Consider the following 20,856-nt stretch of genomic DNA (forward strand, 5'->3'; position numbering starts at 1 on the left):
CTAGAAAAAAGCCTATGATTGACAACAGTAAATGTAACTTGAGAGAATTAAAAGGAAATGAAATTTCAGCACTCCAAGAAACAACCCACTGGGACACAAGAAACAAGTGAGAAGAGTTGGAGAATCTTATGCGCTTGCACAATTCTTTTTTTATCATCAATTAACTTAATTAGATCCACGTTCGACAAGAAATTGATGGATTTTGAAAAGAAAAAAGGGGAAAAAAGATGGGATACATATATTCGATGTAAACTACAAACATGCAAGCCTTTTCAGTACTCTTGATAAACCATTACCTGCAACCTTTCAAGAGATAGGAAGAGGGGCTTGAGAAACTCACGGCAGTTGAGGACTTTCTATTTTCGGTACCATTTCCAGGCGTTCCACATTCACTAAAGTCAAGGATGCGACGCTCCACCTGCAATTAATCGCAAATTATCAATTTCAACTAATTGCAACAAATAAGAGGATGTCAAGTATAGCTATGGTTTTTCAGTAATACCAAGATATCTGAAGCCAAATGTGATTGAGTCTCCATTTGATTATTCTCTTTGTCCATTTTGGAATTGTTGGAGCGTCTTCCCTTCACAATTGATTCTGGAGTTTCATTTCCCAAAACTTCCAAAGCATCAGCATAAGTAGTTGCAGTATGCTCACTTAATTGTTTCATCAACCCGATGGCATCGTAGCTTCTATCTGGAGGGCTCATCAGGTATCCAATGTCCTGGAAAGAGATTCCCGGTTGTCAGGAATGGTAAACAAAATATCTAAATTCCAAAACCTACCTCAAGTTTTTATACCTCAATTGTTATTTCTGTATCAATCCTTGGGCCTGGAACAAAAGAGTTGATAAACCAAGGAGACTTCCATGCTGATGGGGATTCTATACTTCTTTTTAATGGAGTTTCACTGAACCTGGCAATCCACATCAAGCAAGCAACTGGTGAGTAATCGATCAACTAATGTTAGCATTTGATGGGAAATAAACAAAAGCAGAGGTTAACATACAAGCACACAGAAAAGCGAAATAATATAACGGTATTGGGGAGCAGTGGAACCTTACATATTACAATTTTCAATAGCAGCACCATTCCCAGCATTATCAGCCAAGTTCTCCAAGGTTGCTGATGAAATTGACTGGCTTTCACTGTTCTTTATCTGCGGAGTAGGAGAGCTGATAATTATGCATGCAACTGGTGAGTAATCGATCAACTAATGTTAGCATTTGATGGGAAATAAACAAAAGCAGAGGTTAACATACAAGCACACAGAGAAGCGAAATAATATAACGATATTGGGGAGCAGTGGAACCTTACATATTGTAATTTTCAATAGCAGCACCATTCCCAGCATTATCAGCCAAATTCTCCAAGGTTGCTGATGAAATTGACTGGCTTTCACTGTTCTTTATCTGCGGAGTAGGAGAGCTGACAATTATGCATGCATTTCCCGAAAAGCATTCAGAAGCCAAACCCTGATTTCTTGGAGCCAGTGTGCTTGAAGACAATAATGGTCTGTCTGCTTTAAGACCAACATGTTCAGGAGAAAACAATAGTAGATCATTTAAATTGTGCTCAACAAGCACTTCTGGAGGCCGTTGGACCTGTCAAAAGTAGATCAGAAAAAATAGTAAATAATATAAATCAATTCATCACGTGAAAGGGAATACAAAAATAAAAAGAAAGAAGGGTTAAGAATGAGATTTCCAACATAAGACCACGAATTTACATAGAACTATCAGCATCATCTCTGAATATATTCCAACATAAACAACCACTATTAGTGTATAGCTCCAGCTCCCTCAATATTCCAACAGTAGTTCAGGTTATCATTAAAGAAACAAGAACCAAAAAGCTGAAGGGATTAGTCAGACAGGAGTGCTTCTAAAGCTGGAAATTTTACATAAAAAAATAATAATTTTTTTTATATATAAAAAAACTCACAATTTTGTCAGAAGCGTTAGCATATGTTTTGTCCTTGGCATCAGTAACACAGGCTTCCTTTTCTATGTCTCCTTGGGAATTAATTCCATTAGAACCTTTCTTCTGAGCTTCATCATCTAAAGGTTCAGTGTGATCTCCCCCATTGTATCGTTCCTGATCAACTGCTTGACACAGGTTTTCTTTTTCTTCAATGAAGACACCAGACTTGGTCTTACATTCAGATGGAGACTCCTGAGATTTGTTTCCAGTCCCACTCGCATCCAACATAACATCCAAGCAAGAGAATTCTTTGCTCAAATTGGATGTCATATCTGTTTCCAGCTTTTTGCCACATCTTCTTTCTGATAAAGGAGACAATAGGTCACGGTGGCGTTTCTTCAATATGGATGGTGTACCAGTGAAAGTTTTGGCAGCACTTTTCAGCTTAGCATCAGGACTATCATCCCATAATGGAGAATCAGACAACCTAAATGGAGAGATGCAGTTCATAGATGACATCATTAGTTGGCGAATACCAAAGGGACTATATTCTTGCTGCTTATCGCTGCCACTTGATATAAGATCACAGCTGAAAAATGGAATATCTAAGCTTGGAAAGCGAGGAGGTTCATAACATAGACCTCCTTCATCTTGTTCAGCAGGCAAGTTTGGTTTATCATCCACAATAGGACAAGTTTGCATTGCATTTGATTCAGAACCAAAAGTATTCACTGGAACCAACTTCGGAGAATCTTTGTCAAGGTAGGATCGCTCTTGCATGTCTGTATCATATGTATGATCATCACTAGTACAGATAAAGCCATCATGTACATTCATAGTAAGTTCTTGCTCCTGAGTTTCAAAAGGTTGACCAGTTAACTGACCAGGCTCTCTGCCATATATAAGGGTGGTACCATCCTCAACTGAAATAAGTGGAGACACAAAAGATTGACAGCATGAGGTTGGCAACACTTCAGACCTTGAAGGACAATTAGATTGCAAGGCTGGTGTGATCCCAGTTTCAGATTTTTGGATGTCTGAAGCCTTAGAAGATGATGCATGTGTGTGGCTACATGATTCAACCATATTATATCCTTGTGTAAGATCTTCAGAGACAAAGCATCCATCAGTTACTGTCTCTGAGAATAGGACCCTACAACATTCATCATCCGTTATCAGCATATGTTCTTGCTTGTCAGAAGTTGTAACTGTATTTATGAAAGATGTAGGAGTATTTAATCCTACAGAAGTTTGTAATGCAACATTCATCACTTCATGGCATCTACTAGTGCCTATACAGTGATTTTTGAATCCAGATGATTCTTGCCCTAATTCCAGAGAAGAAGGATTAGCTAGGTTTGTTAAACCAAACTGGTAATCCCCACATGTAGAATACCCTGCTTCACCAGGTATTTCTGGAATGGAGAAGCTGACATCTTCCAAAGATGGATAATACTCTTCTGAACAAGGTGCTGGACAGGAATTCTTCTCCTTTTCCACACCAGATATTTCAGTCAAGTGCAAATGCTCTCTTGTATGCACAGCAGCATTGGCCAAATCACGTGTAGGCTGGAAGCAGCCAGCCATAGTAGGTTCTTGGCTGCATTCTGATATGTCATCTGCTTCTGTCCTACATTTGGCACCACTATCATCTACATTCCTCTGTATCCTTGAAGAAGATGAAGGCATAGACTGGCTTTGATTTGTAAGAAGTGGAAACTGAAATTGTTCTAGAAGTCCTGATGCTACGTAAGAGTCCACTTTCTTTTTGACTGAACTGTTCCAGTGATTTTTTATAGCATTGTCTGTCCTGTTACCCGTACAAATTTGGAAACAGAGAGTTATTGGTAGAAAAAATATATTACCTTTTAATTAATGTACAGATATCAAAGGATGATTTGCAGCCACCAAAGTAAAAAAGAATAAAAGACCAACAGTACGTAACCTCGACACAACATTGATGGGAAGGTCTGGCAACATACCTTCCTGGCAAGAACTTTGAGAGCTCTGCCCATTTGTTTCCATAAACCTGATGAGCACGAATAAGAGCCAGCTCTTCTTCCTGAGTCCATGCCTCTTTATTTATGGCAGGATTGAGATGATTATGCCACCTACATTAGTACTTAGCTGTATGAGCACAAATGCAAAACAGGAACAATTTTTTGTTCTTATATTTTTTAGGGAAAAGGAGCATTACAACACCAAATGATTTCATAAAATTTCCAAAAAAGTTCACGATAACATCTCAGAGTGAGAACTGTTAAAATTCAACAGCATTAACCCAATGAAACCAGGCTCAGGCCAGCTGTGTTACCAGTTCTACAAAAAGCCATAATCCAAGGTCCACTCCCCAGTCTCCTTGGCCTTCTGCAAAACTACAAATGTAAATGGGGTTTAAATATTAAAAGTAACAGCTCTATCATCGCACCTTTCTCTGCACTGCTTTCCAATACGTCCAGGTAAGTGCTGAGCAATGGTTGACCATTTTTTGGGCCCAAATTTGTTCACCAACTCAATTATCAGTTCATCCTCCTGTTATATTTCAGAAAAGCAACTCAGAATGTCATACTAATTATCAAAAATATATATTTTTGTTTTGTCGAAAACAATCAAGTGCAAAGAATTGAGAGGAAAAGAAAAATAAGTAGCAAAGACAATCACCTCTTTGGACCATGGCCCTTTAACAAGTTCTGGATTCAAGACCTTTTGCCACCTGTGTAGGCACTGTACATCAGTCCGATCCTTGAAACACTCCGCTGCAGATGAATAAGTACAATTAAATTATTGGAATGATTCAAAAAGAGCTATTATGCCAGTTGCATTGAAAAAAAATCATACCTATCTTTTTCCAATTTTTTCCTTTAAATTGTTGAACAGCTTTACGCAGAATCTCATCCTGGAGGCCCATAAATTATTTAAAATATGCAAATAATTACATACATGTATGCATATGCACCGTACATTGATACAGACAAACACACCTAAATGAACACAAATAATAAATTTATCGAGGGTTGGGTCTAAAATTACTAAACACCGATAACACAGCCAAAGCAATAAGGTTTACAGAAAGGTATTATCTTAAATTGCAAGACAGCAATCATAAACTAAGGAAAGAAAATTACCTCCTCAGGGGTCCATTGTCCTTTTGTAGAACGTCTCGTAGGACCACTAGTTCTTCTACAAAAGGATTGCAAAGTCAGAAAAACTCGGAAATACATGAACAACAATTGCTTGTAAGATAATATACAAATTTTAGCAAGATTAAATAGAAAACATTGTAAAGGGAGGACGAGAGCAGCTAAGAACAAATATAATGAATTTTTGACTTTTCAAGTGAGGGGTGTTAATAAGTAAAAATCACTATGAAAAGGAAAATACCCATGAAAAGCTCGCATTCTCTGAGCGCCATCGCTGATGCTGGGCCCAACTGAAGGAGTCGATATTGTTCCGTCACCATCCATAGTTCCTTTGGAGATGAATAAAGATGCATACCCCAATTCCAACTCTACAACGTTTCTCTCCACAATATGCTTTCCAAATCATTATAAATCAACCTAACTAGAAAGTTCCTCGACACTAAACAACAGAACAAACTAACATAAAAGGGAAAAATAAATTATACATCAACCTTAAAAAATTCCCCCCAATAAAAGAAAAAAAATCAGGAAAAAAGTTTTAGACAATTTAATAAAAATTCATAATCAACGATTTAAAAATTTGTCAGTAAAGCAAAATTCTCTTAAACTAGGACCCTAGATCACGATCAAATTTTAAATTCATTTAATTTCCAACAACTCAGAAATTGGATAAAGAGTCGACAGTTAGTGAAGCAAAATGTTTAGTATGTAACCTAGACAGCGAGAGCGATTCAAAAAAGTTTTAAAAAAATTAAAGAAAAAGAACTCTTTAAATTCGTAAGATATAAGAAGAAACCCACTCTTTAAATTCGTAAGATATAAGAAGAAACCCTAAAAAGAAGAAAAAGGAAGCACTCACCACCGAACTGAGCTCCGAAAACCAAGAAACGGGGAACCGGAAAAGAGAGCAAGTAGAAACGATGCACATTTGCAGATCCAACCGAAGATATGAAGTTCTATTGAAGATCGAGAACTGCAATGATTATAGAAGAAGAAATGAAACGAAGAGAGGAAGGGAGAGGTCTGGAGAGCTATTCAAACACAAAGGGGGCAGTCTAATGTTTTTTTTTTTTCAAAACCTGTGGTTGAAGATCGAGCCTGTTTTGAATTTGATGGCTTGGATATATGTTCTAAGTTTTCAAAATTCCCAACGGCCAGTTTTAGAAGTTAATAAAGACAAACCTAACCACAACAATATCATATCATGTATAATTAATACATTTACAAATTTTAATTAGAAAAATCCTATATAATTAATATACCTATAATTTTAATAAAATCGTGAACAAGTTTTTATTCGCCTAAGTTCGCAAAATACATTAGCTGATTATATGGCCAAGTGTATACTGATTACTTTCATAAAAATTTATCGATTTGAAGAATTACTGCAATAAGTTAAAAGTTTAATTGAGACAGATTATGTTGTTATTTTGAGTCATTAGTGTAATTTTTTAAATTTTTAACTTTAAGCTATCTTTTTTTTCTAAAAAAAAAAGCCTGAACAAATTTTTATTCAATTTATTGGTTTACAAAATACATTTAGCCTTTTATAATATTTAGTTTGATATCTTAATTTTTTCCCAATTTGGCATCTGATTTAGTTATAATTTTTATTTTGATACTTAAGTTTATTTTTCAAAATGATATTTGAGTTTTTTTTTATTCCAATTAAGTACTTGAATTTAGTTTTAATATTCAATTAGTATTAGAGCTTTTTTTCCAATTAAGTACTTATATTTTTTAGCTAAAGTACACGTGTCAGACATTCATTGGGCCACATGATACTACTTGATTTAGATACCAAATTGAACATTAAAACTAAACTTAGATACCAAATTGAAACAAAAAAATCAAGTACTAAAGTAGAAAAAAAAAACTAGATACTAAATTAAACATTAAAACTAATCTCGAGTACTAAATGATATATTAACGAACATTTGAAATGATAAAGTGGTAAAATAGTATTATTAGAAAAAATATTGAGTAAAAATCCAACATTTTATCCGAAAAGAAAAATCCAAAAGATACAGTGGAAGAAACTGGTGAGAAAACTGATCTCTCTCTCTAGAATAGAAAGTTGAGCTACTATGAAGTAGAAAAAAGGTGAAACACAAATAAGGGCAAAAAACTCTTCTCTTACAAGGACACTTTTGTTGGCAATGAGTTTGGAAATTACGATCAATGATTACTTGAGGATGCAACGGATTCTAATGAGCTGGAGATGGACGCTCTGGATGAAGGCCAAGAACAACACATTGACATCTCCATCTTTCTATCCCGGGATGAAAGAAAGCGCATTGGCAGTTGATGGGAGAAGACCTTTATTGTTAGGGTTTATGGGGAAACGATAGAGTTTCAATCCCTTCACATCAAAATTAAATCAGTTGTGGAAACCCTCAGACACCCTTCAAATTATCGACCTAGGAAATGACTATTTTCTAGTTAAATTCTTGTGTTTAGAAGATTATGATGTTGCAGTCAAAGGTAGAACTTGGTTTATTAATGGAAATTTCCTCACCGTGAGAAAATGGCTGCCAAATTTTAGAGCCTTTAAAGCCATCTTTAACACTGTAGTAGTAGTAGTATTTCACCGCCTAGAATACTGGTCGAATATTATGAACCGACCATCCATGTAAAGATTGGAAGAAGCTTAAGGCATCTACTTAGAGTGGGTAATGCCACTAGCATGGAGAAAAGAGGTAAATTTGCTAGACTCTGCATGAAAACAGGGTATTTCTTGTTTTTACTTGTTTTGATTATCAAAGACATACTTGATTTCGATAATTCTCAAACACCTAAAACTCAATTAAAAATATTTTTAAAAGTGTTTTAAATGACTTGTTTTCATTAATATGGATGTTTGGTATAACGTATTAAAAATATGATGTTGTGTTGATATTAAATGAGAAGTTAGTATCTCATGTTTGAACCTCAGATTAAGTGTGAAGTGTTACAAAATAACATGCAAGCAACCAAGATATTAAAAGTCAACACTCTAGTGTAAAAATTTTAAGCTTGCCTGAACACCTTGATAGTTTAAGGACAAGAGAACCTACTGACAAGATAAAGATGTTTCCTTTAAGGCTTCTAGAGATGAACAATGATCTGTTGAGATTCGACAAGTTCCCGAGACTCCCCCATGCATTAATCCAATGACTATCTTGATATGAAACTTTAAGGAAGCAAGACACCCTGATTTCATCTCAACAGTTCAGGAAATAGCTTATCTTTACGACTCGTAAATAATGGAAATTAGGGAAACAAAGGTACGAGCTATTGTGGTGCCTCCAATTGTGGATAGATTGTCATTTGTTGCTTGGCATAATACCTCTACCATTGGTCATAAAGGAGGAATTTAGCTTCTTTTTATTTCAACTACAACTGCCATTACCCACTCTTACGATATGGAACAGGAAATACGTGTGATAATGAAGGTACATGCAAATAATTCTCGATGGCTTTTATCTACTATTTATGCTTGTCATAGAAAAGAACATAGGTTGTTATGGAAGAGCCTTAGTACTATTGTGAGATATTCCCATTTTATGTAGGGGGTGCTCTTTCTCTGTAGAGGATACAAGAGCTTCATTACTATTTGAATTCATGTAATTTTATTGAACTTAGTCTTTTTGGCTAAAATTTACATGGACAAACTTTAGAAATGTGAATATTTTAAAAACTTTGTAATGACATTTATTTTTTTTTCAAAAATTCTAAAAAATCAAAACAATGAATAAAAAATTCAAAAAGATAGAAAAAGTTTAACTAAAAAAATATAAAGTTTAGAAATTGAGAAATTGAAAAGTAAAATTTGAAAAATATGAAATCTAGAAATTGAAATTTTGAAATGTTCAATTTGAAAAATTGAAAATAAAAAACAAAGTATATAAATTTTAGAAAAATTTTAATAATTTAAAATTCAAAGAAACTCCAAGTCAAAAGTATTTTTAAAAATTATTTTATTTTTAATATATTTTTTCCTTTTATTTTTAATTTAAAATTTTCGATTTTAATAACCATAAATGCCACGTAAAATTTTCAATTTTAATAACCATAAAAACAATAAATACCACGTGGAAAATTAACACACTTATATCCACAAGAAAATGTTCCATTGCTTGAGAGCAATTGCATCTTTTTAATTGTCCCCCCTCATCAAAATCCAAGGGAATCAAAAGCAGCACAAGCTTAATTTACCCATGAAATGTACTACTACTTATGGTTAACCTAAACCTATAAATAAACAAGAGCCACAGTTCATTCCTCAAGCTATGGCACAAAAATGATCTCAAAACCTATTTCAAGTTTATCGATCACCCTCATGGCTGGCTCACGCTGCTCGAGCTCTTTTAGCTTCATTAGGACGTCCTCTAGGAGAACCATTTTCTCCATCTCGGCCTCGTTTTCCACCTCTGTTGATCTTTCCTCCCCTGAGAAGCCGATGAAAGAAAGCATATATTAAAGACGTGAATTAAATAGACAAACAAACAGAGTACAGGAAATATTCAGAGATTGCTTATCGAAACAAAATCAAATAAAGCTGTGATAAGAGTCTTAGCACTGACCTCCAATGGAAGTGATTGCCTACCCTCTGCTTTCCTTGGTTGTCACGGAGTAGACTCCAATACTCACTCTCAGCAACACCTAAAAACATTACCTACCTCTTTCACCAGTTCTTTATCAAATAAATCAAAGACTATCTCGGCCTGAATTCATTGTTTCCTCATGTATTACATATTTTACCGTTATATCCATCCAACATTAGTCTATGGAGGTCAGCAATGACATAAAATAATGAACCAATGTGGCTTGCTAAACAATACACGAAGTTTACATACTAGATAAGGTTTAAATGAGAAAAAGAATATCTTCCTTACCCGTTACCGGTTCTACATTAGCAATGAAATTTTTGACAACCAGACCACCTTTAGCCGAGGCTGAAGCAGCATGGGCTTTCTGGGCTGCTTCAGGTTGTTCGAATCGAATGTAACCCTTATCCTCTCTGATTCTGAAGTCAACATACTTCACACGAAAAAGAATATGCATCATGCATACAGAGTACTTCATAAGGGATCATAGATCAAATTTGTTCACTTTTATACAACTATATTGTAATTATATGGTAAGAGACACCAATTTCAACAATACCTTCACAGTGCCGAATTTCTCAAAGACATCCTTCAAATCCTCACGTAAAACAACATTCATATCATCTTTGTAGATGGATATACTTGATTTATTTTCCTTCTCGACAACCTTGTCAATGGGACTTCCATGTTTATCATCAACCTTTTCTTTGTCATTTTCATTTTCTGCAGTCTTCTTTTCATCAGAACCATTTTGCTCAGCAGAGTCCCCAGCTGAAGCACTCTTCAATTTAAACGCAACAAGTAAGCCCTTCGGGTATCTGTGATCATCATTATATCAAATTTGGTCACAAACATACCACAAGAAAAAAAGTAATCCCATCAGAAAATTGTGGTAAATTACTTACTTTTCTTCAGCATTCGAGCTGTTTGAAGTTGTGATTGAACGATTGCGTTCAAACTCCTCTACTTCTTTTTCTCTTATAACATCAAAATCCTTCCTGAAAAGGAAAATGTGAGAACTAAAACATTAAACCATTTAGTCAAAAGCAGTATCTAGTTCCAACTCAAAAACCCCATTTGGTATTAGATGACATGAACTCTACACTGAAATTGCTTAAACAAGCAACTGCCAACAATAGCTTACTTTGGTTTTAATTCCAGTTCAGCACCTCCAAAAACCAAGCTTTGCTCCAAAACCGTTTGGGCATCTTCCGCAGCCGAGAATTCGATCAAAGCCGTGCCGCAAAAATACATTCTTTGCACCACATGATGAGGCAATCTCACACTATTAACCTAAAACAAGTAAATAAAATGACGAGTTTACATTAAACCCTACACAAAGACCACCATTTTACATTGCAATTAAACAATCAAACATTTTGATGCCACTGAGCAAAAATACCTTAGCATACTGACCGAAAAAGGCTTCTAATGCTTCCCTCTGGACATTGAGCTCCAATGGAGAAGCAGCAATTGTTCTGCTGTCCAATTGCTCTATCAATTCCTCGGGCTCTAATAGCTTGGTGCTTCTACCAACTTTCTTCCCTGAAAAAAAGGGAAAAGAAAAAAAAAAGAGCAAAGAAACTCTTCAATTCATTGGCTCAGAGGAAAATAAAGGAAATTTTGGGATTCTTTTTTTTTCTTTTGGGGGGGGGGTTAAAACTGACCATCTTCAGAAACCTTGAGGGAAGATGAAGTTCTGAGAGTTTGAGCAACAACTTTCAAAGTACAGTCTGGTACATCGTCTGCTTTCTTCACTTCCGTTAAATTTAAATGACCTCTCATCTTTGAAAACGAACAAATCAATGCCAAACTAACCACTGTTTACCCAGAGTCAAGGTAAACAACAATGTAGCACCATGAAATAAATAAAAGAGGATTGAAGTGAAAGGATACTATCATCTTCGCTCTCATTGATTTTTGTCTTGAGAAAGTCGTCTTTTGGAAGATTGCTATCACCGAAGTAAAACTCAACCTGAAAAAGTAATTTTTAGAAAAAAAGTTATAAAGAGTAAATGGAAGTTAAAAAGTTAAGAAGAAGGGAGAGGGGAGTTTAACCTGGCGGAGAACAGCCTTGGCAGTATCTTCACCCAAAGAAGGCGTCGCCATTGTTGTACAGTAACTGCTTGAGATGAATTGTGAGAAAGAGGGAGGGAGCGAGGGAGGGAGTGTTTAGGGTTTTTGAGTTAGTTTATTATATAAAAATGTGGTGGGGGGGTTTCTGGTTCAGTTAGTAGTACTGTAACTGAACTGCTTAGATACTCGTCTTGACACGATCTAACTAGTGACTTCAGTTTCCCTTACGACGTGGGCTGACCTTAAAATATCAAACGATTTTTTTATCTATAACTACACTTCTTGTGAATTTTTTTCATTTGACTGTAAAATATTATGAAAGGATCATTTGTCTAGAATTATTAAATACTTAACAGTTAATTGATGTGGTTGTTAAGTTAATAACTTTTTTTTTTAACTTCTATTTTTCACCCTTCTCCTCTCTCCCAATCACCGCCCTTCCTTCCGTTTCTCCCACCGACCCCTCTCTCCCCTATTAAAATGACATAGGTTGCAGATATTATTATATGCAGTGAATATGTTTTTTTCTATGAATAAAATATATCTTAAAAATTAAATTATTTTCTTATTTAATTAATTAGTAATTAAATAATTAAAGTTTGAAGAGGAAATTAAATTAATTAAGTCATTATAGTTTCATGAAAATAAGTTAATTAAATTTATTTCTTTATAGATTTTATAGTAAATTCGTTATGATTTTAACAAGATTTTGTATAAATTATTTTGAAATTAAAAAAAAATTATTTGGTTGGATAAATTATATGAATTGATTTTAAGACTATATAATACATATAATTGGACTTCATACATAACAACAACTAAACCTTTGTTAAGAGTAAGGGGCGGCAAACCTTAATCTAGGAGAAGGTTTTATGCCCTTTGTAATACACAACTTTATGAGAGTATATTTTCCTATTAAAAATATTATTATTCGGTTATGTCTTATTTGACTAAGACACTTGTTATTTTCTATACAAATAGAAAATTAGGACAAAATCAAAAGAAGCATCACTTTGTGTCGATATTCTGTTAAAATATAGTTAAATTATTTTTTTTAAATAAATTCTATATTTGGATAAGAATTCACCTTCAGTTTCTATCCTTGAAAGTTCATAGTGTTTTCATCAATTTGTAAATAGAACCTACACTATAGCAAACTGAAATTGAGATTAGTCAAAAAGATTGAGTAGTAGAAAGTTGAGAATAACCTAATCTGCGTAATTCAAAAACACGTACATAATTCACAACGATTCGATTTTAATAAAAAAATTTAAAATTTTGTTGTGCCAAAAACTGTATATCTAAACTGATTTTTCTAACATGTTAAAGTTCATAGTGCCATAATTGTACCATTAAATTAAAGCGTCATTGGTTGTAAGTATATTTTAAAAAACCATTATAAATTATAAATATATTTTTGTCTTCGCTTTTATTTTTTGTTTTTAATGAATTTATATGTAAATATATGTTAAATATTTAAATTTAAATTTGATTATGATATTATTATAAAAAAAGAATTATTCTTTTACATTTTAATCAATTTCTTTTCCTTAAAAACTTTTTAAATAAGGGTAACTAGTAAAATTTACATAAAAATAATTTAATTAATTCATTTAAATGTTAATATATAACTGAATTAAATATAGATTTAAAATATTTAAATTTAATTAAAATCAAATATATTTTTTTATGAAAGAAGAGAAATATGTTTAATTTTATAGCACTTAAAATATGTAATTAAAATTTCATATCTTGCAAGGCAACAATTCAAATTTTGCATAGTCCATAGGCTGATAGGTTGTGTACTACCGTCATTCCTGTTGTTAGAATAATGCAAAACCTGCAATGAGAAGTCAAGCTGAATCATATCTATAGGGAAGGTAACAGAACGACAGACGCAGTGGCTAACTATGCGTTTAAACGGCCATTGGGATTTTGCAATTTTTTTCAGCCACCACACGAGTTGCGACATGTTGTACATGATGATATGGTCGGCATTGGTCACCATAGATTAGTAGCATTGTGATTTCGATCTTGCTCTCCTTTTACCAAAAACAAAAAAGAAATCATATTTTGTAATTTAAATAAAAAATAAATTGAATAGAAAATGTATCGATAAAGAATAATAATGATATAGTTATTTTTATTTAAAATTTATTTTTTAATATAATATTAAAGTTGGGTCACAATTCTCTGACACACACCGTCCTTTTGATTATTTCTTCACATGTACTTGCAGTAACATTCAAGTAATGCCCTTTAATTTCACTTATTTCAGCTTGTGTTTTATAAATTGTTTTGACACAAAATAAGAAACGATCTCTCCAATATATAAATGGTTAAGAATTCATATTCTCATCATCTTTGGTAAAATCAAGCCTGCCATATACGCATTCATAAACTGTTCTGTCGTAGTTCTTAGTGGATAACCTCAATTTAGGTTTAATTGTATATCTTAATAGGGGGTGACCATACCTGTTCAATTTATTTCTTTCAACTTGAATGCCATGAGGTGGGCTTTGGAAAGTTTTAATATAAATAGTAGGGATCCGCAGATCCTCTAGAAGTAGAGTGCGCAGAGCTTTGAACTTAAATACACTGTCTACAATGGAAGTAAACGTGTTAGTAACAGAACTACTTAAAAAAATGTACAAAGGGTAAGGTACATAACATATATATTGATCTTCTTCTCTATGAACAAGCTTAATGTGGTAGCATCGCCCTTTATAACGATTAAGGCTGATAACCCCACCAGTCCACACGATTGTCCATGTACCAGTAGAAGATTCAGCAGCTACCGCGGCCCCTGCTTCCTCAAGCAGAACTCTGGGTTGAGAAGTTACTTGGAAGGCTGCCAAGAGTCTATTTTTTTTCATCTCAGGTGAAATACGATCAAGTGAGGCTAACTCAAACCCTTTTAGTAAAATAAGAACAAAATCCACATTCAAATCCCTTTTATTACCATTAGCAAGAACTTGTTTCAAATCATAAGGAATTCTAATAGCTGCTTCAAATACAATAACAAGAAATATCGCTTGTGGAACCTCAATATCCACAAATTTATTCGTTAGAGGCAATTGGCATCTACAATATATCCAGTTGCTTTTCGCGAATTTTCATACTCCTATTGCACAAAAATGGGATATGGATTTGAAATGAAAGCCTCGGTTATTATATAAATCATGAACGATACAAAAATAGATTGAGTAATCTCCTCTTTTATCGAAGAAAAAGTAAAGTCAAAACTTATTTAAATGGTAATTTATGAGATTTTAACTAAAAATTTAGTTAAAAAGATTAAGTAATTTTTTTTTGTTAAAAAGTAAGTTTTTTTTTTTGAGAAATAAGTAAATATTCTTAAAGCCATGATAAATATACTTTACATTCATCATAATTATAGATTGACAGATATAATTTAAATAGGCTTTTTTTTTTAATAGGCGGATTTATATTGAGGGAGATTAAAGTATTTTTATGGGTAATTTATCCCGACTTTACCCTACTTTTTAAAACCATGGTATGAGATAGGCTGGTCTCCCAATATTTCCTTAACCGAAGGGAGGAAAACCCTAATTTTGTCTCTCCCAAGAGACGAAAGGAAGGGAAAAATGGTGTTTTACTTCAAAGCCCGGCCAGAAGCTGGCGATTACACCATTTTCATGGGTCTTGACAAGTACGAGAACGAGGAGCTCATCAAATATGGCTTCATCGAAGATATCTGGTAATTTTTTATTTGAATTATTTTTCCAGATACATTGAAAAATTTCGAAATTTCGCCATTGTTGCTATAGGGGAAATTAAATTAGGGCTTTTCCGCCTTCCCTCTTTTAAAATTATATGTGAATTTTGGTGATTGAAATTTGTTTTATTAAAGGTTCCATGTGGATAAGATGTCTTCTGCCCATGTTTATTTAAGACTTAAAAAGGGTCAAACCATTGATGATATAAGCGAAGGTGTTCTCGAAGATTGTGCTCAGCTTGTTAAAGCTAATTCCATCCAAGGTTTATTTAAATTTCGTCAAATCCTTTTTTTTTAAACGTAATTTTAATATGTTAGCAAATTATTTATTTTGATTATTACGTGAGGTTAGGCAACAAGGTGAATAATATTGATGTTGTTTACACTCCATGGTCCAATTTGAAGAAAACTCCTTCAATGGATGTTGGCCAAGTTGGCTTTCACAATTCCAAGATGGTAAAACTTCTTTATTACTTTGATTAATGTCACCATTACTGTTTTTTTTCTTTGTTTTCGCTTTGTTTCTAGAATAGATCGTTTTCTGATTTTATCATGTGATTTAGGTTCGGACTGTGAGAGTGGAGAAGCGGATAAATGAGATAGTTAACAGGTTGAACAAGACTAAAGTGGAAAGGAAACCTGATTTGAAAGGTATGCAAAAGCTGTTAAGACTTAGGATTGATGATAGTGATATAATTGTTTATGAAAGAAACTTGGTGTGATTTCTGTCATTTTTTTGTTTTTGCATCTTCAATACTACACTGATTTAAGTATACTGAATATTTTTTTATTAAACCAATGCCACTGATATATATAATATTTTGTTGCAGCTGAGAAAGAAGCAGTTTATGCAGCGGAAAAAGCCGAGAGAAAGCAACAGTTGAGGGAAAAAGTGAGCTCTTTTTATTTGACTGGTTTTTTCCTTACTTGGTCAATTTGAAATTGGCTACATTAACTTATGGTTTATATGGATATCCTTAATCGGTTCTATCATGAAAATAATATTTATCCTACTTGATTTTGCTCATGACGAAAAGGTTGTTATATTGCAGCAGAGTCATGAAACTTAGGCAGTAGCAAGATGATCCATAAAGAATAAAGCAGAATAGCAGATATACATTTTCATTTAATTGAACATAGGTACAATGGTGCAGCTTTATACGCATGATAATATAACACAAATATAATAGAAGGCTGGGGTCATAATGGCACAATGTTTGGATTTCTGTTCAGCTTTTCTTTGCTAAAAAGTTTAGGGTTTAGGGTAAGAATTTCCTATGGTTATATTCATTGTGGGTTAGATGTGGCTTATATTATCCAGTATAAGTGCTAAATGTTAAAGTGTATTTTGCAATTCATGGATTGTGATTTCAAAACCTGCAGATTATAGTCTCAACTCGTACTATATATGTACATTTACACATTTTTAATTGGATGCTGAAAATGAATCCATTTAATTTCTTTGTGGCAGAAACGCCGAGAGGAGATGCAAAGGCTTGAGAAGGAAAGACAAGCAGAAATAAGAAGCTACAAGGGTCTGATGGTCTCTGAAAAGATGACATCAAACAAACAAATTGCAGCGACGAGCAAGTCTTTCCAGGAAGTAGAAGAGGATTTTATGTGAAACTTGCTGTCCGTCAAAGAAGGGTGGTTTCTTTTTACTTCTTTTTCATTGCAAGCTTAAGTTATTTGCCTCGATTAAGTCGGCTCACTTAGGATTTTTACCTCCATTTTGCGTGAGATGAACTTCTGCTATAGGTGCCATAGATTCTATGAAACACGATTCAGATTTCCATTGCTGATTAAGGTGTTATTTCTCTTTCAATTTATATTTATTCTGATTCCAAATGTGCAAATGATCATGCCGTATGGTAGGATGGTTTTTATGGTATTGCAGTTGAGTGCGTGTTCAAGAAAAATGACTAGTTTAATTTTCTAGTTGACTCTTGGTTCTGCTCATTGGGTGTGTACTTTAAACTTCGGAAGACGTCATGCATTTAAGTTCTTAAATTGTTAACTTTACGAGGTCTGGTGGATACATGTAATTTGAGTTAATATTTAGTTGGCTGGATGAGATTGTTGTGATTCTTTTTCGTCTTGTTTCTAATTTGTTCTCAACGAGAATGAAAATTGTAGAATTTTCCAAATTCCTGCTATTGAAATATTCCTAAAGTTGTTAAATGCATGTTTGTTAACCTTAGTTAATTATTTGTCGAAACAAGTACGAGTATCTAAATTATTTATTAGGAATATAAAGCTCTTCTTATAAACGGTGAAAATCGATATTATTTTTACCTGAAAAACAATGGGTATAAAAAGAAAAGAAAACGGGAAAATTATTGTAGGAGAGAAAAAAAAGGGTTAAGTATGATAGTTTAAGATAATAATAAAAATTTCGTTTTATTTGAATGATATTATTTATATGTATATGATAGTATTTTTATGAACTTTAATTGTTTATGTATTAAATAATTATCTAACCAATTCTTTATTTATTTTTACCCAACCTATAACACAAATTTCTATATATAAATGGATAATACCTTGCATGAAACACAACAAATCGCGGAGTTGCAACAAGCGCGGGTCGCCAAGTTTGTAGACATAACATTGCATTGATCCATTGGTGTAATAGAAGACAGCATTTGGTGTATGCTTAACTTTCCAATGATCTGTTCCTTCATTAGGCACCAACCTTCGAGCAAAGCTATGTGGCACTGGCATGTTATGGAATGTTAAATGCTTAAGGCTATTCAAACAAGAAATGGTCCATGGCAACTCTTCCAAGTAGGGACTGGGCCCAATGGATAGCCATTCAAGAGAAGGGACTGCTCCATCTATTGTCAACCTATTCAGTCAATTCAATATACGGAGAGCTAGTTCTTTGAATCTGTGAAAATATCCCCGTTCAAAATGCAGTTGGGCTCCATCATATCTCATTTGTCAGTTGAAACTTCAATAGTTTAGGCAAAACCCCAAGGATTTTAAGCGAATCATCGGATATTCTTGACCAGTGTAACCCAATTCTAACTAGGTTGTGCAATTTAGAAACCCAGTCTGGCAGCTTTGTTAACCTCCCTCGTAGGCACAGCTTCCGAAGAGAAACCGGAGGATAAGACATGGATTGCAGTTGAAGGAACTCATCATCTTTTATGGAGCTAATGCTCAATGATTGAAGCTTGTTCATTTGCTCTATGGCAGTACAGAAAGCAACCCCATGCTTTGGTTTTAGCTTAGAACTTCCCAGTTTCTTCAACTTCTTCAACCTTCCCAATTCAATGCAAAACTCATCCCCTTCAAGTGTGTCCACGCCTGCAGTTTAACAGTTTCTCCAGAGAGTTTAAGTTGGCAAAACTGTTAGACACCTTCACCTCTTTTCGACCATAGATACTGGAATTTTTATCACAACTTGTATAGTAAGCTGCAAGATACTGTAGGTTGTAGCTTGTTCCCCTGAGCTGGTAGCTCGTGTACAGGAGAACGTTTTAGATCCAAAGATTGGAGATTATGTAACTTACCTATGGACTCTGGTAGCATTTTCACCTTTGTATATCTTAGACTCGAGTATCTCAAGTGTAACAAATCCCCCAATTCCTCGGACACATAACTCAAGGGAACTCCTGCGAAATCTACTTCTTTCAAGAATTTGAAATCCACTTGAAACGCAATGATGGAATGAACTTGTGATTTACTACTGCTCCCTGGAAAATTATTATTTGCTCTATCATAGGCTCAACAGGGTCCTCAACAGTTGCTCCACCTTGAATGATTGAGATACTGTGACCCAAGCATGGCAATCAAAGTGTTGAACCACAGTTTGGTTTTCATACACTTTCTTCGCAAGTGGTCTTGCCAATGCCACCAATACCGACAAGTGAAACGATGGTGCGCACGGAAGGTCCGGATATTAATCTATCAACCAACTCATTTCTGAGAGAATCAATGCCCACAAGTCCATTATCCTGGACAAATCGCAGGCCTACTCGAGGATCACTCCGGGCAACAGCCTAATTGCTAGATCCTTTTGTTTCAGAGATGTTCAACCCATATCTTTTTCGTTTTCGGCCAATTTCACAAACAGATCTTTTGATATCTTGAAGCTCTGATGCTATCTCATGACGTTTTTTCATACTCTTAAGGAAAGCAGCTACTTTGCACAAGTAAGCCTTGATGAAACCATGATGCTGATGGTGGTTTAGTACATGGAGACGATGGATGTAGTCATCCATATTTCCCTTACAAGTTTCACCCATGTTTTCACTCCATTAATACTGTTACCATCTTGATCTCTAACAGCCCTTGCATCTGCTTCTTTTAAGAAACATGTAATGAACTCAAGTTCAACCTTAATGTCCTCAACTTCTTCATGGATACCTCTTAGCAATTTCACATCTTTACGGAGCAAACTTGTTAATTTCTCCATAGCCAAACTCACAGCCACTTCAGCCATCACAATTTCATTCAAATCCTCAAGATTGCAAGTTTAAACAAGGAACACCAATTTGGATTTTGGGGCCAAAAACAAAGACTTCGTTTACAGGATACTTACTCCTCCTTTGGCGTCTTCTTGTATTTCTGCCTCACATTGTCTTTAATTTTTCTTTTGCCCCAGTCCACAAGTTTGGGAAATTTGTGCCCAACCGTATAAATTTCGATACGACCTATAAAACAAGAGATATTTAATACACACAATTTTTATATATTTATTTTACAGTTTGATAAGATATATATATTCGTATGGTGAGTGAATGTGATGATAATTTTTTTTTTAAATTACATTCATTTTAGATGGTATATCTTTTTGCCGGTTGAGTCTTAGCTCGATTGGCATGAGTATTATTATCAATACAGGAGGACGTAGATTTGAGTGTGTTGAAAAGTATTATTCTCTTATTTATAGGTTGAAAAAAGGCTAACATGTAACGAGATTATTAAAAAGAAGAAGAAATTGTATCCTTATTTTCATTTATAATTTCTAAACAATTTATTTCTCTAAAGATGAGTTTTATGAAGCAAACAATAAGCTTAAAGCTTGTTAACATTTAAATCTAATTTTTAATTATCTCATCAAAGAATTTAAATTAATTTGAAATTTGAAATATTTTATTTTGTCAAGTAAATAGTTATAAATTTAAAATTTTTAAAGATAAAATTTAAGTCACCAAATGCTATCTTTATAAACTTATAAAACAAGTGATTGAAATTCTAGTACGTTAAGATTTAAGAATAAACACTTGATAATCACATTTCCCTCTCCTAATATGAATGTATCTATATAGAAAAACCTGTTAACATTTCGTTAAAAATCTAATACAAATAATTATATTCTTAATAAATTTTATAAGATGATTTCCTCTCTGTCCATGTTAGAAATGACATTAAGTTAAGAT

At 33.9% G+C, this 20,856-nt stretch overlaps 3 protein-coding genes and 1 pseudogene across 8 annotated transcripts; 1 reads left to right on the forward strand and 3 right to left on the reverse strand.

Moving 5' to 3' along the window:
• Positions 1 to 134: 134 nt before the first annotated feature.
• Positions 135 to 6,197, reverse strand: LOC107900509 (transcription factor MYB3R-1). Of its 6 annotated transcripts, none has more exons than XM_016826121.2 (13): positions 5,922 to 6,197; positions 5,304 to 5,430; positions 5,048 to 5,102; positions 4,761 to 4,818; positions 4,584 to 4,678; positions 4,351 to 4,454; positions 3,905 to 4,033; positions 1,944 to 3,732; positions 1,317 to 1,603; positions 1,064 to 1,174; positions 801 to 915; positions 503 to 724; positions 135 to 418 (listed from the first exon to the last, which is right to left on the reverse strand). In XM_016826121.2, the coding sequence occupies exons 2-13, from the start codon at positions 5,384 to 5,386 to the stop codon at positions 293 to 295; spliced, it is 3,174 nt and encodes a 1,057-aa protein (XP_016681610.2). In that variant the 5' UTR covers positions 5,387 to 5,430; positions 5,922 to 6,197; the 3' UTR covers positions 135 to 292. The 6 variants fall into 6 exon arrangements, 4 of the variants coding, with proteins under 4 accessions (XP_016681610.2, XP_016681609.2, XP_016681611.2 ...); XM_016826120.2 differs by having other exon boundaries at positions 5,304 to 5,501; XM_016826122.2 differs by having other exon boundaries at positions 1,064 to 1,158; positions 1,412 to 1,603; positions 5,304 to 5,518.
• A 2,960-nt stretch (positions 6,198 to 9,157) lies between these two features.
• Positions 9,158 to 12,039, reverse strand: LOC107900508 (la protein 1). The gene is made up of 10 exons (XM_016826118.2): positions 11,710 to 12,039; positions 11,548 to 11,626; positions 11,319 to 11,471; positions 11,054 to 11,196; positions 10,796 to 10,944; positions 10,557 to 10,649; positions 10,211 to 10,469; positions 9,940 to 10,084; positions 9,628 to 9,706; positions 9,158 to 9,492 (listed from the first exon to the last, which is right to left on the reverse strand). The coding sequence occupies exons 1-10, from the start codon at positions 11,758 to 11,760 to the stop codon at positions 9,393 to 9,395; spliced, it is 1,251 nt and encodes a 416-aa protein (XP_016681607.1). The 5' UTR covers positions 11,761 to 12,039; the 3' UTR covers positions 9,158 to 9,392.
• Positions 12,040 to 13,910: 1,871 nt separating this feature from the next.
• On the reverse strand, positions 13,911 to 14,912 carry LOC121232310 (ribulose bisphosphate carboxylase large chain-like; annotated as a pseudogene).
• Positions 14,913 to 15,130: 218 nt separating this feature from the next.
• On the forward strand, positions 15,131 to 17,295 carry LOC107900507 (coiled-coil domain-containing protein 25). The gene is made up of 6 exons (XM_016826117.2): positions 15,131 to 15,448; positions 15,602 to 15,729; positions 15,819 to 15,922; positions 16,030 to 16,117; positions 16,297 to 16,358; positions 16,938 to 17,295. The coding sequence occupies exons 1-6, from the start codon at positions 15,336 to 15,338 to the stop codon at positions 17,088 to 17,090; spliced, it is 648 nt and encodes a 215-aa protein (XP_016681606.1). The 5' UTR covers positions 15,131 to 15,335; the 3' UTR covers positions 17,091 to 17,295.
• The last annotated feature ends 3,561 nt before the right edge of the window (positions 17,296 to 20,856 follow it).

This window comes from Gossypium hirsutum, chromosome A07, assembly GCF_007990345.1.
Source record: "Gossypium hirsutum isolate 1008001.06 chromosome A07, Gossypium_hirsutum_v2.1, whole genome shotgun sequence".
NCBI classification, from domain to species: domain Eukaryota; kingdom Viridiplantae; phylum Streptophyta; class Magnoliopsida; order Malvales; family Malvaceae; genus Gossypium; species Gossypium hirsutum.